At 34.9% G+C, this 17,261-nt stretch overlaps 1 protein-coding gene across 5 annotated transcripts in view; it reads left to right on the top strand.

Annotated features, from left to right (window-relative positions):
* The window catches only part of LOC123561737 (uncharacterized), a 348,910-nt gene that overhangs the window by 329,462 nt on the left and 2,187 nt on the right, over positions 1-17,261 (top strand). For 4 of the 5 annotated variants that reach the window (XM_053552957.1, XM_053552959.1, XM_053552961.1 and 1 more), the window contains 2 exons: positions 15,161-15,190; positions 15,387-15,573. In XM_053552957.1, the coding sequence (XP_053408932.1) occupies positions 15,161-15,190; positions 15,387-15,573 (217 nt within the window). Of the gene's footprint in view, positions 1-7,494; positions 7,741-8,270; positions 8,682-15,160; positions 15,191-15,386; positions 15,574-17,261 lie in introns of those variants that run through there. The other variant, XM_053552958.1, reaches the window with a different exon arrangement.

Genomic DNA, 17,261 nt, shown 5'->3' with positions numbered 1-17,261 from the left:
TTTTGATAATCACCATTGTTAAGACTTTAGAAAGATAATGCTGTAATTCGGCCGATATTTAGAATATGTTATAAGGCCATGTATCCATGTCCTCACGTAAGTTCATAATTATATCAAAATTAATATATTTTTTTTCATATTTAGATTTTAAAGCGACCTTCCATAGTTTTATTGTAAAATCTCCGTTAAGTCCTGTTCAGTATTTATTCATGACGTGTTAAAATTTGAGTTCACAGTAGAGTGCTAATTCATGTAAATAAATAAAAGCATCAACAAAAAACAAGTGATCGGGAAATGTCTTCATTTAGTCATATTAGTTAAGCAGAGGTAAAACAATGGAAGCACTGGGGGATGTGATGGGGTGGAGTGGGAGTTCTTTCCTTCTTTTTATACTGATTTATGTATCTTGAAATGTAATATCCTATTTTTGAGTTTAAACTCTGTGAGATTAAGTTAAATTCCAAATTAAAGAGTCAGTTGAATTCCAAATTAAAGAATTCACTCCTTGGTTCATACTCACTGTAGTAAATCATATTTTTCCTCCTTCTTCAGTGACCTTTTAGCAATTTCCAAACAGCCAACGTGAAATATGTTATTTATTTTATATTAGTTGACATTCAGACTAGGGATGGGAACGAATACTGAAATCAATTCGGTTTGCCATATTCGAATATATTCGAATATTAGGTATTATAGAATAGAAGCTTTAGTTGTTATTAAGTGATTGGCATATACACAATATATTTCGTTTTCTAAAACGTAAATCATCGTACGTAATAAGGCCTGAAAAGGTTTGTTTCGGGTAACCCAACAATACCAAATTAAACCAGCCACCATAGCATTTTATTTTACGATTCCGTCAGTATAAACATAAACATATTTAACTTATAATTATAAACATATTTAACTTATCCAGTGTTTAAGCTTAGAAAACAAGATTCAAATCGATTCGCGCTTTATCTAAGAAAAGCAGGTCGTCCAGGGACTTCAGACACTTTCTATATGAATTTGCCTACTCCAAGAGTGAAAAATAAACCTCTAAGAAATAAACATTTAATTACAAATACCATCAAAATACATATTTGAGATTATTTCTTAAAGTCCAGTTTTCAATATTTGTTTCATTAAACGGTGATTTTTATTGCTCTAAATAGAATTACCCCTGTTGTACCCATATAAAAGCTATTTTTCTTTATACAACATTGTTTCCCCGTGCATCAAAACCATATTTGGCCAGCATATTATTATTTATATGCATTTTCTGTGACTATTGTGTTGATGCAGGGGGGGGGGGGGGGGGGGGTACTTTTAAACAAAAAAAAATATAACTACAGGGTGTTCCCAAATGTAAAATAACTAATACTTTTTATATTCATCTTAAATAATTTTATAGTCATATATATTTACATCTGTTTGTAATTCAGATAACATACAAATGGTTGCAAAGCGTGCAGAGAGGTATGTTATACATGTATAGTAGTGAGAGAAGCAAATACAGTTAATTCATTATTATCTGTTGGGTTAAATCTTCATAGGTTTATCCCGGTTGTTTGTTGCAGTAGATTGGCAAATGTGTGCTGTAAAATACTAGCAACACACCAGACAATCTTCTGCATGCCCTCCTCGCGACGCGCACGTCACTAGCGTTGAGGAAATTATTTGTTTTCTCCTTTTTATACTTTTAAATATATAGTTTTCATTTTTTTATTTTTTATCTTTTTCTGTGCTTTTATATTTATTTCTTTTAGACACATACTAATGTCACACGCATTCATTACTTCATGTTCTTCCATTTGTGAAAACTGAATTGAAGATTGTTCTTTGTGACGGACTAGGTCTAAACACCACAACAAAGAGGCGATTTGTTCACAGCAGTTAACTTGATCCTTACTGTAGTCTATCCAACAGTCATAACGCTTGGCATTGATACGCCTGTGATGCATAGGTCAAGAACAGCAGCTTCTTGACAGGTCATATCAGTAACGGTTTCACATTCAGTGTGATGCCATGAAAGTGATGTGTAAAGTCGCATTCCATGCAGATGGCATATACATTTTCGTGGACTTAGCGCGAAACTATTGTAACTCTATATAAATAAAGAACAAGATACAATAGTTTCGCGCCCAGCCTTCGAAATACAGCTGGACTCGAAAACGAACTAAAAGGTCCAGCCGAGTTTCAGGTGGAATTTTTATGCAGCGACCTGCTTCTACTTTAGCCCTACAAATGACACGTTTCGAATGTGTTTTGCCCACAACTTCAGCCCTGATTTGCACAACATTATCTTTAGCAGGGTTGCAGTCAGACTCATCCTGAGTTAATTTTTTCCGAACGATACAGCTTCCTTAGGCAAGCCCCACAAAGAACTGTCATTTCGGATACATTTTTTACATGTTTAAGCCAAATATTGTCTGTGCCGCTGGTATTTATCCCCAGCAAAAAACAACCCTACGGCCTAGATAAGATGACTGCCTTTTCTTAGTATTAATGTTATACATTACACACATATCTGCCATCACTTATAAGAGAGCTATACAGACATGTACATGTACTTAAATAACCACCTAAACCACTGACCGGTCACTCATTCATGTATATCTGTAGGAGTCCTATTTACACATGTAATGCATCAATAACTTTACATTACGAACAGTGTATAGGTAAGAAAGTAAAGTAAGTTTAAATCAAGTACAGGTTGTTTGCAAAAATATTGTTCTCTTTTTTTATTTATTTGCAGGATTTTAATCTTAAAATGTTATTTTTTCCTAAAATAAACAAATTTTGCTACTTTTTTTTCAATTGGATTTCATATATTTGATACTTCCGTCAAGTGATGACATTATATTTGTACGGACATTAAGCTTTTTTTTTCTTCAAAAAAATAAACCCTGGCCTAGATTAAATAAGAAAAACATCTTGATAAGAACAGATACAAACCAGTTTCTGCTGTAATAAATTAACTAACACATTGGTTTATATGTGATTCGAAACGATTCGGTATTGTTTAAATACTTAATGAGAATTTTGCATTCAAAATGTAGGCTAGAAGTATATGATAGTGTCCGAAGTCCACGTGTCGCGCTCTTGTATTACCGCCGCCATTTTGAAAATTTTCAATCGGCGTGTAAAACCCCGATAAACTTAACGAAGGCAGACTTAAACCTCCTTCCACATGATCTTATGCATCAAACATATGTTATTTCTTGATTTTATTTTAAAATACTTCAAAATTATTTTTTTCAAATACTGCGATTTCAATAAATGAATTGCTAAGGCGCTGTGGATAAAAACCGATTCTGCGGACGGTCTGAAATGTCGTACAAAATATTGTAGAAAGATCGCTAATATATTCAAGTTTGGTATTGTTTTCGAAGATAAAAATAATTCTTAAATTTGTTACATAAAACAGGCGACAATAAAAATGGACAAAAGATAAAAAGGCATCACATTTACACCTGTTGCAAACTGTTAATCCGTAACGATGACCAGTGCCAATTATGCATTGCAATTGTCTTGTTAATTGGACATTTTTTTCACATGCATCACATTTACGCCTGTTGCGAACTGTTAATCCGTAACGGTGGTCCCTGCCAATCATGCATTGCAATTTCCTTGTTATTTGGACATGTTTTGATACGAGGTAAACAAACAATTTATTCTGCAGACTTAGCATGCTTATTATTGCCACTGGCCAAGTATCATTAAATTTGAAAAATTGATGTCATCAAAATCAAAACATGTTATCTTAAACTTAGCAAAGAATATATATTTTGCAACAAAGAACCGTATTTCTTAGTCCCTTTTCTACATTCAGTCTGAAGAATATATGTAATATGATGTACAATATACGCTATTTTTAATTTGTCAATTCTACAATTGTTAGTTATAAAAGTTATAACACTCTTCCGATATTATTTTTGTAAAACTTATCTCACTTATTTCATTTGTGCTTTTTCGAGAATTGTTAGCGTAACCTGCTACAATTGTATCCCGATTTTATTTCTACCAAATATGTTTATCATTGAGCAGTAATTTTGTATAGGCTATATGCATATGTGTTATGTTTTATGCTGAATTAACTTTTGTATTGTATTGTATAAATATTGCAAAAAGATCAATGATACTTATTTTGAAAAAAAAAAAAAAAAACACTTATTTTTTTAATTTACGAATACCCGAATTTAATTTTCATATTCCAATATTCGGCCGATTTTTGAATATTCGAATTTTCGTTCCGATCCCTAATTCAGACATACCCTAACAATGTTTTCATAAAGTTTGTTACTTATAAGATTATCTTGGTATAGAACGGATTCTAATTATAACTTTGCGAATAAGACTCGTCTATATAGTCTCATACATTTTGTGAGTATTGGTGGAAAAGATCACAGCTTGATACCAAGTAGATAGAACAAAAACAACGTTTTAATGAAATTGTGCTAAATGTTATGATTTTCAAACCATTACAAAATATTAACAATATCCGTAACATTAAACAATTTTACTAAATATTCATGTTCCAAAAGATCTTCTTATAGAGATGAATTGAATATTGTGAACACGTGACACTGCATTAATTCACAATATTTAAAAATAATATTTACCTATTCAATGTAGTTTATCAGCAAGGTTATATATTCCGTGTGATCCCATCTAACTCCTAACCTGTCACAGATCTTTATCTACCACATTTGCGATCATGCATATTTACAATCATGTAACTTTGGACATGAGTTTGCATCATTTTTTTTTTGTTGGATTTAACGTCGCACCGACACATGATAGGTCATATGGCGACTTTCCAGCTTTAATGGTGGAGGAAGACCCCAGGTGCCCCTCCGTGCATTATTTCGACTTGAAACATACAGAGTAGTGTTATTGCAGATAATGATAGGAAATGTAAACCAACACATTATTCACACTGACAGGAAAATTACATTTGTACATGTATGTTTTATTGGTTCTTTAAAAATGCCTGGAAACAAAAGATTTCTTTCTGCATCTTGTTTAACATTGATATTCTGTATTCGATATATACTGTTTAACTAGAGTAGCGAGGATTTACTTACACTGGTCTTGAATTGTCTCATCAATAACTACTCCTCCCTCATCGTTTCACTTATTATTCATTTAATATTCTTTATCTGTGGATTTTAAATACTATGATTCTACGACATGGTAAAGATGCCTGCCTACCATGCCTATAGTTAACATTTGTTTTGGAAAAGGCTTTGGACAGATGGTTTTATTTCTAGTTTATACATTGAAATACTGTTGCAGAAGGTCTTTTAAGAAAGGAATACTCTGACAGGAACTTCTCTGAATGTAGAAATACTGTTTCATCATGTCCGCCATACAGGTTTCCGGAAAGAGTTCTATCACATTTGATCTACTTTTTTATATAAAAGACGTTTTAGAACCGAAATAATATAACAGAACGGCGTTATACTTCATTCTAATATGACTAGCAATGCTTAAATCATGCTGACGTCACGTCCATGTGATATTTAGCGCCATGTACGCATCAAGAAATAGCGCTTTCATATTTGATCAAATATTTTACTTAAAAACAAAATGTATCACAGCATAACTGTCTTGCTTAATGGAGCTGGTAAGCTGTACAGAGTAATTCACTATCATTTGCGCCGTACTGGAACTACTCCACAAGACATATTACCATTTCTGGTCCTGGTGTGTATAAAGAAAGTAGCATGACGACCTATAATTTGGCGCCATACAGGTGCCATCATATTTGATCTACATGTTACAATAAAAGACATATAAGAATCAAAATAATATATAGCAAAACACTATTTATACACTTAGGCTGTTATACGTCTTAAGTAATAAATGCACCCGGGCTACCCGTTCTCACCAAGCAAACGTTACACCTAAATACACACGCCATAACGCCGTTTGACAGAAAAAAAACTAGGCATTACCGTTTCCTCAATGATTTTATTCAATATTTAACATTCCAATCCAAATGCAATATTCCTTGATATAAATGCAGAGAGCTATAACCCTGAACTTGATCTTGATTACGAACAAACGCTTTCCATGAGTCACTTTCCGTTTCTACGAGCGTATAAAACATTTTGTGCTACATTGTGTAATTTCAAATACGGTCACAGTCTTTTCCCAAAACACTTTCGTCATCTGTTTGCATATCATTTTTCGCCGCAGGCAACCGTCTAGGCGTTTGGTCGGCTTCCCAGCACTGTCTAGGTCTGTCTGGCGGATGCCAATACGGGCCAGTCTTGCGAAATAGGCAAAGTAGCAAATAATGTATTTTCGCGATAAAAATCGAGCAAATACTTTGCAATTTTGATTAATAATATACCAGTAAATGTAGAAACATACTGATAATATAGTTTGCTAACTCATTTAGAACTGGCCACAGTAAAAAAAAACATGATTTATTGAAAATTTATTCTTTAAAGTGAAAGAGCTCTGGGTCATGTGTTCATCACGTCCACATGTTGAGGAAAACACATGCGGCAAATAAAATTAAAACCCTTTGATGGACGGAGTTATTGACCGAATGTGCGACTTTGCAAATACTGACTCATTAGTGGGAACATTTGGGTGAACTTAAATCAAGATCCCTTGATTTATTCGAGTTTAGACCTGACAATAATGAGGAGACTGACGGACTGATGGACTTACAAACGAAAGAAGCACAAACCTATACTCCCAAACAACTGGTTAAGGTATTGGACCCGTAATAGAGTATCTCCTTTTTGAAGAGTATTCAATTCCTACCATAAACCTACTTTGACAGCAATTTTCAGGGGGGCATAGGTTCAAACCCCACTGGGACCAAATTTTTTTTTTCCATATTTTCCTTTTTTTCTAGTAAGTATTTACTTCTTTCAAGACTTATTATGGATGTATTGTACAAAAGTGGAAAATTCTCATTTTATAAGCGATGTTTTACTGTTTAATGTGAATTTACCACTGAATCAGGAGGGGTAGAGTTAGACATCTTTAAAAATACTGAGTTACGTGCGGTAAAAGTTCTCTATTTTGCCTTCATTTGTTAAATTACATGTTGTGAAAGAAATGCAGGTAGGTTTTACTATTGCCCCAAGGTTATTTTTGAATGAAGTGAGTAAAATTCAAAACAGACCCACCGGATTCGACCTTAATTTTTCAATGTTGGAGTTAGAATTCTGTCTCATTAAATCTGTTTACTTGAGGTACCCTAGACAAAAATGATTTTTAAAGTTTTTATTTTGTGTTTTATAATTGTTTAACAATAGTTTGATGTTTCTTTTATCAAAATTAATGTTGTAATGAATTCTCTGCAAGTGTTTTAGATATTGGCCATCACATTGAATTTTGTCTCTTCTTGAGCGTGAGGAAATACCATATATTATACAAAATTTACAAAAAACGGCACGGTGAAAGTTGTTTAAAATTTGCAACACAGTGTGAAACATGGTCAACTTTAAGAATATACCTTAAAACAAGTAGGTGATAGCGATAATGATAATACAATTTTATCTAAGATGTATTATACTGTCAAAACATGTTCCGGACTTTCATTATATTCTGTTCACACCTCTATAAGATAAACATAAAAGCCAGAAACATGTTTAGACAGTTCATATAAATAGTACAATCATTATAACGCTTTGTTTATACTTACATACATAAAGAGCGGAAGCTAAACAGAGAAAATGGTTTCAGCTTTTCTGTTTTTCGTTTCGTGCTTGATAACTGGAACAAAGTTTGGTAATTATCATTTCTTTTTTTTATATTTTGTTACAAAATTTAAAATAACCTAATATTAAATTATTGTACCGTACGTTATACATAGAGACACAGCTGTTAGACCCAGAATTTTCTCGATCTCGAAACTAATTTTACAACGTCAAATGAGAAACATTTAATATGAAATTTTAACTTTCTTCAAATATCTTGTTTAGGAAATCGTTTGTTTTTCATATTTAGATACACACATTTATTGAGTTACTATATCGTGTGTAATATACAAACTACCCAAGGTTTATCAAATTGCGCAAAACTGTCAGTAACAGTAATGATGAAAACTTATCACAAAATAATAATATCTCTTGATTTTAGCCTGTCTGCAGGGATGTTGTTATTTTATAATGGGTTACGTAAAAATCATTTATATGAAAGTAAATAACAATCGAACATGTTGATAATGGATTTTTCAGTGCAAAACAAAGACTATCATATGCATCACCATGATTATATAATCTTCAGTCATTTTAAAGGTAAATCCTCTTATTTTTCAGTTGCAGGATTAGCATTTACTTTGTCAGCGATGCGGGTAAAATTAGGAACTACAGGAACGTTGAAAATGGCATGTAATGTAACCGAAATAGATGCATCTGTGATATACAACATTCAAATACGGCGAGAAACAGAGCCAGGATCTAACTACACATGGCAAACCCTTGCTGAAATTGAAGCAGGTTTAAACGAAGTTCCAGTATTAGATAAAGACATTGTAAATGACAAGGACTTTGTTGCTGGTGGTGTTTTGGATAAAAATACACCAACAAACACTTACTTAACATTAAGTATGAATAAAGAGAAGCTGACATATAGTGATGCCAGAGACTATAGATGTGAGCTGACCTATAAAAGTAATATTACTGGCAGCGTTGCATCAGTTAATAGAAATGCCAGCCTTTCAATTTTAGGTAAGTCTGTTATCCGACGTAGGATAACAAAGTGTTTAATTTTGTTTACACCTAAAGCACTCAATTCATGATCATTCACTATCAGCCTGAACAAACCACAGCAAGAGATGAAGTTATATAAGTATCAGTGTAAGGATCATCCGCGTAAAATACATTTTCTGAGAAATAATCGGTTCAAGAAAAAATGATGTAAAAATATCAATGTCACCGTAAACAACTTTTGCCTTTCAAGTTACGCCCATGGTAAAACTAGAAATAATGTAAGAACATTACATTAATTTCAACATGAAGTTTATTGATGATTTATAATATTTAGTTACTTATGTTATACTGGTTAAAAGTCCTCAAAATAAATCCAAGCCAACATTTGGTGATATTTGAGGGCAGCTTCATTTGGATTTTAATTAAAGAAAGTAATGTAAGATTATCATGTATAATATCAATAAAACAAACTTTTACTAACATTTTCCGTGCATGCATAACAGTTCCATAAGCATTCTGTGAATAACAGTATCCCACCTATCTGCAGAAACATTGTGAATACATTTTTGTTTTACGAATCTCCGCTATTTTACTTTTGTTTCTGACCTTGAGGTGAACATATTTGAAGTTAAACCTCTTTTAACTCCAATGCTGAAGAGTCTAATTTAGAAATATGAATGCATAAGTGTGGTTGTAAATTCTAAGTTCTGAATTTTAACGCTTATGCTCTGAATTTTGACACTCAATGTTTCTTGACAAATATTTGTTTGATATTCAAAGCAGACAATTATGCTGTAGTACACATTAGATATTACTTCAGATCCCAAGAATAAATATAAAAAAAATTTTTTTTCACGACTTTTTATGTTAAATTTCGTGTTTTTTTTTGAAATTAGTTCAACCAAAAAATGTTAAAATGACCAGCCTAAGTTGATTCATAAATTAATTAAAACTACCCAATGTGTACACTATACTACTTATTACACTACATCCTTTTAGAATCAATAGATGCTCATAAAAATACCTAGACCAAAAAGAATTTCATTTGCTATTTAACAAAAACATATCTTAAATACTGTTTAGAGTAATAAATGAATATAATTTTTTAACATTAAAATAAAATGCATTTCATTATTATTTAGTTAAAATTTGTTGTCAATGCTCTGCTATAACATGGTCTGTACCGAAAACATGGTCCCGGCTGTCCAAGTGTTGTTCGATTTGTCTGGATCGGATTTTCTGTGATCTGGAGTTCCTTGTTTCTCATTCTTAAATGGCTGTTCATTACATTCGTGTCAATTAAAAACTTTATAAACATTACTATAAATCACCGCTTCTGCGACGTTGGCAGTTAGCAGTTGCAGCAGTTACAGCAGTTAACCACTAGAACTGCCAGCAGTTACAGCAGTTAAACATTGCGAATGTATGAAATGTCAATAATTACAAAGCTGAAAATATCAAAGCTTTTAGTAAGAATGTAACATCTATATACAGCTTGAAGAAGCATAAACCTACGGATCGCCGGAAGTTTACACTGGAGTAGTACTTGCAGTTTTGCTGCTTTTAAGTTTTAATAGCAGTAACAACAATTTTTATTCTATTACTGTTGCAACAATAAACATTAAATTAATAGAATCCATGTTACTACTGTATTCCCAATTTTGAGAGCGAACTATATATAGCTACGTTTATTTTGGAAATAATATCTAGCATAAACATATTTTAACATAAAAATTAAATAAACAATACGCAGAGTATAGTACGGTATTCCGTTTGGACAATCGTGACATTTTATTGAATTCTAAACCGCGATGTACGATGGTACGATGACGAAAATGCGATGATGCGATGGTACGATGATGAAACAACGATGGTACGATGGTGAAAAGGCGATGGCACTATGATGAAATCGCGATGATGCTATGGTACGATGGTGAAATGTCGATGTAACATCACGTTTTCATCATCGTACCATCGCGTTTTCACCATCGTATCATCGTACCATCGCGTTTTCATCATCGTACTATCGCGTTTTCACCATCGTGTCATCGCGTTTTCACCATCGTTCCATCGCGTTATCACCATCGTACCATCGGATTTTCACCATCGTATCATCCCGTTATCACCATCGTACCATCGCATTTTCACCATCGTACCATCGCGTTTTCACCATCGTGTCATCGCGTTTTCATCATCGTACCATCGCGTTATCACCATCGTACCATCGCATTTTCACCATCGTCCCATCGCCTTCCGGTGGTCATGCGCAGTGGTATAGTATATGTGTCAGTTAAATACAGACTTGATACAATCTCACTTTCACATTGCACTATGTACCTTCTACATCCTAACAAGAATAAGCTGAGTTTGAATAATGCCATGTGACTATTACATCCAGCTTTTTATTTACTTTCATGCATAAATAAATACAAAGGATATGGCCTTGAAGATTTTAGCTTTAATGAACTGAGCACTGAACATTTTGTCAAATATTTTGCAAAACAACAGAATTTAATGGTAAATTTCGTCTTACAAAATACATTCATCTATTGTTGACAAACATACAAGTGTACGGGACTACGCATTTCTAACCGGAAGGCGATGGTACGATGGTGAAGACGCGATGGTACGATGGTGAAAACGCGATGGCACGATGGTGAAACCACGATGGTACGATGATGATAACGCGATGGCACGATGGTGAATACGCTATAGTACGATGGTGAAAAGGCGATGGCACGATGGTACGATGATGAAAACGTGATGGCACGATGGTGCGATAGTGAAAACGCGATGGTATGATGAAGAAAACGCGATATTATATCGACATTTCACTATCATACCATCGCATCATCGCGATTTCATCATTGTGCCATCGCGTACCATCGTTGTTTAATCATCGTGCCATCGCACCATCGCGTTTTCGTCATCGTACCATCGTGCATCGCAGTTTAATATTAAATAAGAAGTTACGAGTGTCCAAACGAAACACCGTAGTATAGGGCCTACACCTGCGAAAGAATTTCACGAGTCTTGTCCGAGTGAATTATCCACGCAGCGTGTAACTGACTAGTATTGTTTGGATAATTAAAACATGGTTCTGCTGTTTATTATTTCGATCAATTGTAATATGTTTTTTTATGTAAAAACGTAGATGGAAGAATGGAATAGCACTATTTCACGTCTCATTAAAGGTATCAAATCTTGTAGGTGGACACGTCACCGTGCAACGTGTAATTGTGCTAACAACGCTGAAAAAAACGTAGGAGTGCGTAGAGTGAGTTATATTCTGTGTGCCTAGTAATCCATACACTGTGCGTAAATTAGCTTTTAAGTGTAACAAGCCTTTCATATGAAATAGTAGATTAAATGTATATATAGTAGCACTCTTTATTCGTACCTGTTAAATGTAATTTTCATATTAGAATCAAACTACCATGTATTGCTTCACAAACGGATTGTCAGTATGCCAGATACCTAATTACAAAATGTGCACATATTTAGTGCTCTGTTACTATACAACATTAAAAAGCTTTTTTTTTTCAGAAACATGTTGGTTCATGTTGAAAAAAATTGTTACAGTTTTAAATTGTTGCGACATCAACCATTTCTGTCAATTCAGCATACAACGTCAACATCATGTCTCCGGTACTGAATTAATAGAATTATTTTGTAATACCTTTATACAGAATAAGACTTCTAGACATCAATATGTTTGAACTGTAGTCACAGTAATGTAACTGTTATGATATTACATTGTTATAGTACGTAACTTATATCTTGTCGCAACAATGTTGTCTTTTTTTCTCCTAGTATCATGTGCGCGGAACTAATGTGTCAAGGTTCCAATTTCACTGGTTGCAGTTTCAATGTGGTTTTGTCTTTTGCCTGGCATTAAATGATAGTCACGACTAGAGATCACATGGAGTTAATTTTGGCTAGTGATTGATTAAAGAACTTGAAACGGTGTCAATGTCAAGGTATTTGCCTTTCGATCCTGGGGTTGTAGGTTCAAGCTCTTCTTGGGTCGCGACAACATCTTAATCTTACTTTTTTCCAGGAAGTGGACTGAAAAAGTGTGAATCTTCATCACAACTAGTGTGAAATAAATAGCTAAAACGGGTGACCATGTGAAACGCAGTAGAAAATCATTACTACTACAAAATCTAACGTGAATTATACTTTGGTGATGAAAAGCGCATCTGTCATCTTTATATTTACCTAGACTCATTTTATTTATATTATTTTTTGTGTGTGTGTGTGGGGAGGGGGTGGGGTAATATATGAACCTATTAGGCTCATGCTATTTAGTAAGAGATACGCAACGAGATACCAGTATAGCTTTTTTATACTAAAAACCTGTCCTTGGAAGCGAAAACATGGTGTCTTTAGTCAAAACTAGACGACGACTATCCTTGAAACATTAGAAATAAGCAAGTCAAAATAGGAGACAGGAGCAGGATTCAAAGAGACACATTTGGTTGACTTGGTGAATAAATAGGAATCATCAACATGACATGTCCGGTCATCCAATTAAGTTTCAAAGTTCTAGGTCAAGTGGTTCTTATATTATGGATTTAAAATGGTTTCCAATGTTCTGGCTCCTAAGACCTTGAACTTTGACGTAGTGACCCAAAAACCCCAGTTTCTTCTACGGTTACGGCCAGGCAATCAACTGCTGGAGGCGAAATGGCGTTTTCGAGCGTTCCCGGCCAAACACCGAAGTCCACTCTTGCTCGGAAACCAGACCTTAACCAGGATGGCCACCACCCGGGCGTGGCGGGCATCCATCCTCTCTACAACGCCCACCCGGTGGCAACCCAGTTTCTTCTGCTGTTGCGGGAAAGGACCCCGACACCGAAACTCGCCATTTTACGTTCTGCCCCGACTTTGACGCACGCTCACGATAAAAACCTGACCGTAACCGGGATGGCCGCTATGCCGGGTCCGCATGCACGGACCCCCTCTACAACGCCCGCCCGGTTGCGACCCAGTTTCTTCTACGGTTACGGCCAGGCAATCAACTGCTGGAGGCGAAATGGCGTTTTCGAGCGTTCCTGGCCAAACACCGAAGTCCATCCTTTGCTCGGAAACCAGACCTTAACCAGGATGGCCACCACCCGGGCGTGTCGGGCGTCCACCCTCTCTACAACGCCCACCCGGTGGCACCTCAGTTTCTTCTACTGTTGCGGGACTGGACCCCGACACCGAAACTCGCCATTTTACGTTCTGCCCCGACTTTGAAGCTCCCCCTCTCATTTGGTTTCTTGTCATACATTATGTTTATTCTTTTTGCCCCTCCTTCGTTCAATTATAATGATAAATAACTACTTGAATATAAATGCATGTAAAATGCATATACGCCTTATATATAAATTTTGTGCCCGGGACACATGCGAAACAATCAACATCTTTTCAATTCCACTTTACTATTTGGAATTTTCTACTTTCGTTTTAGTGAAATAAGGGAAGGCAATTCCGAGGAATTCTTTCTGATTAATTTCCCTTTTATGGACAATAACTTACAACCGGTAATACAGGTAGCTGTAAACTGCTGCAACTGCCAGCAGTTGTAGCAGTTAACTGCTGTAACTGCTGCAACTGCTAACTGCTCACTTCACACCGATATGTGCATTTGTCAAACTAAAAATGATGTTGCGCAATGTGAAATTTCAAAGACGGTTAATTTTATGTTTATGCATTACTTTATTGTTTCATATATAATGTGTTCATCTGGTAAAGGGGAACATGATTTTGGCAATATATAGATATCTAGGAAGATAATATGGTCGGACATGTATGTACCCTTAAATCCTTTGTTATCATTTTATTTTCACCATCAGAGACATTTATTTTAGGACTTCTCAAGGCAATAACTAACAACAGCATACAAGCAATAGCACTTTATTCCAGGTTAACACTTCTATACAAACAAGTTATGCCAAAGATATCGAACAATATTGTATATCAAATTATCAGTAGTATAAATAAGTGGCAGAAAAGGCCGCATGATATCAGGCCCACTGACTGACGAGCAAGCAAGCGCATGTTTTCATCAATAAATTGACTAAAATAGCAACTGCGGACTGCGGACTTGTGAAACTAGGAATTACGCTACGTAGTAATGGGCAAAACCTAGTTCACACTGTAAACGGACCTATCTGTTAACCAACATAGCAGTAACACACTGAAAACTGACCTAGCTGTTAACAGACGACCTAGCGGTTAACATACTTTAAATTGACAAAGCGGTTAACACACTTTAACCGACTTAGCGCTTATCACACTTTAACCGACCTAGCTGTTAACACACTTCAACCGACCTAGCGGTTAACACAACTTAACTGACCTAGCGGTTAACACACTAAAGTGTTAACAGAGCTAGCGGTTAGCAAATTTAATTGCTACTAGTAGATGTTTTGTGAATAGAGTGTCAAGATCAAACTGAAATTCTTGCAAAACTTTTCGCTTCTGATATTTTCTTCTATTATTTTCAGGTGACGATGACCACAACAAAACGCAGTCGGGTTGGTATTTTTGTTTTGCGTGTGTACATAATGTTGTCGTTGATTACAATATTGCTATTATTTTTATTCAATACTGACTTTACCAAAGAAGACTTGAGAACCAATTCTTTACCCAATAGTATAAAGACTTTAGTGCAATATTTTGCCACATTTGATTTTTCAAGTATTGCTTACAGTTGTTAAATGCATATTTCAGACACAAATGGAAGCACGGAATGTGTCTGCAAAACAACACCAGTGATCGTTGGTGTTATATTAGGAGTTTTCTTAGGAATGACAAATATTATGACGATAGTATACGTTATGAAGATGAAGATGAGACAGGCAAGAGCAGGAGATCAATTAGGAGTTGGAGAACCAACAAACTTTGTTCCTTCATATGAGTAAGTGTTGTAGGTGGCGTGCGAATGGTCAATAGATTTACTTGAGCCATGCAAGATATAATGTCCCCGGCTGGGTACCTGTTATTTTTCTCCATTATCAAAGCTGGACGATTGTCTTTTGACCTAACTTTAAACAGGTTTGGTGTAATTTAAAACCCAGAGCAATACAAACAAAATTTTATTACTGTAAGGCATCAATAAAAAACAGTATTAAGTAATTGCCCTACCTGAAAATGATAAAATCTACAAAAAGATCATTTGGAAGTGCAGAACGTAAACTTGCAGACCCGGTATGAGTCCGTTTATCACAGGTAATGAAATATGCAACATCGTTGTCTCCGCCTACAAACGATCAAAGTGGCATGCTGTTGTGCTAGTTAATTAAATATGTAAGAACGTGTTTTGGATAGTTAAAACACGCCCAAGCAAAACAACAGCTGACCTTACCCGATAATGAGATGTAATGAAATATGCGATACCCATCATGTGCAGTACTGTCTGTCAAAGCGGACCGCTATTATGCAGAATCATTGAAAACTACCATGATAGTCCTCCTTAATTTGATAGAATATACATACGTGTAAATACAACAATACATTTGACGTCGCGTTGTTTCGGTTTTACTTTTTGTACAATAAAATTACGGGAATTGAATTGACTTACGGGTCTGTTAATTGTTTAAAATACAAATAAACTACTATTTATAGACGATATAAGTATACACTTCTACCAACGTGGCTACCCGTGATGAAATGATGACCGGAGGGGGAAGCTTAGGTCTGTATCCGCCATCAAATGCTAGGAAAAAGTTGCAATATGACCTACATTATATGTCGATGCAAATCTAGACCCAACAAAAACATAATAAAATGAAATAATTACTTGTATGACTTTACGTTAGAATATTCGTGAATGGACATAGTATTTAAGATGGCTTTAAGAGAAAGCTCCTTAAAGAGGTATCAGCACGCTTTGGTCAATATTGCAAAAGCCATACACTAACGATCTGGCAATGAATTAACACCTTTTTACATATGCGTTTGCCTATTCTGAGCAATTACAAAAATAATGCACTTTTTGAAAAGTATTTATACACCTTTAGTAACGTTTGCCAAAGGCGATCGTCAAGACTACCTAACTCACGAGAACTTATGATAGGCACCCACTGGAATTTATAAGATTACATCTACATCGATTTGAAAAATTGTACGCAGAATGTAGGTGACAAATTAGAGAGAATAATGCTTGGGCTTTTGAAAGGTAATCATTCATAAAAAATAGTGTAAAAAAACACAACAAAGCGTGTAGCATTTCCTTTAGCATATTACCAAAGATTCGTCGTGAAATTAGGTTAATAACAATTGCATTGGTGGAATTTAGGTAACCTTCCAAAAAAGACATGTAATTGCAACACCTATGGTTATAAAGTATATTTCTTGTACGATCTCATAACTCAGTCTACCAGCATAAATACAGATGTTGGTCAGGTGAAGAGCTTAAACCGTATTTTGTTCCGTAAAATTTGAAAGGAAATGATGCTGGAAAAATGCAATGTATATTAGCTTAACACTGCATAAATCAGCAAACGAAAATCAAGTACCTGCATGCTGTATTATAATAAGGGCAAACGGATTTGGAAAAAAAAATCTGTGTTTTCTCTGATGAAGCTATATTCCATATTTTGTTTT

This window comes from Mercenaria mercenaria, chromosome 10 (assembly GCF_021730395.1).
Source record: "Mercenaria mercenaria strain notata chromosome 10, MADL_Memer_1, whole genome shotgun sequence".
Classification (NCBI taxonomy): Eukaryota; Metazoa; Mollusca; class Bivalvia; order Venerida; family Veneridae; genus Mercenaria; species Mercenaria mercenaria.
This window is presented reverse-complemented; position numbering and strand designations above follow the sequence as displayed.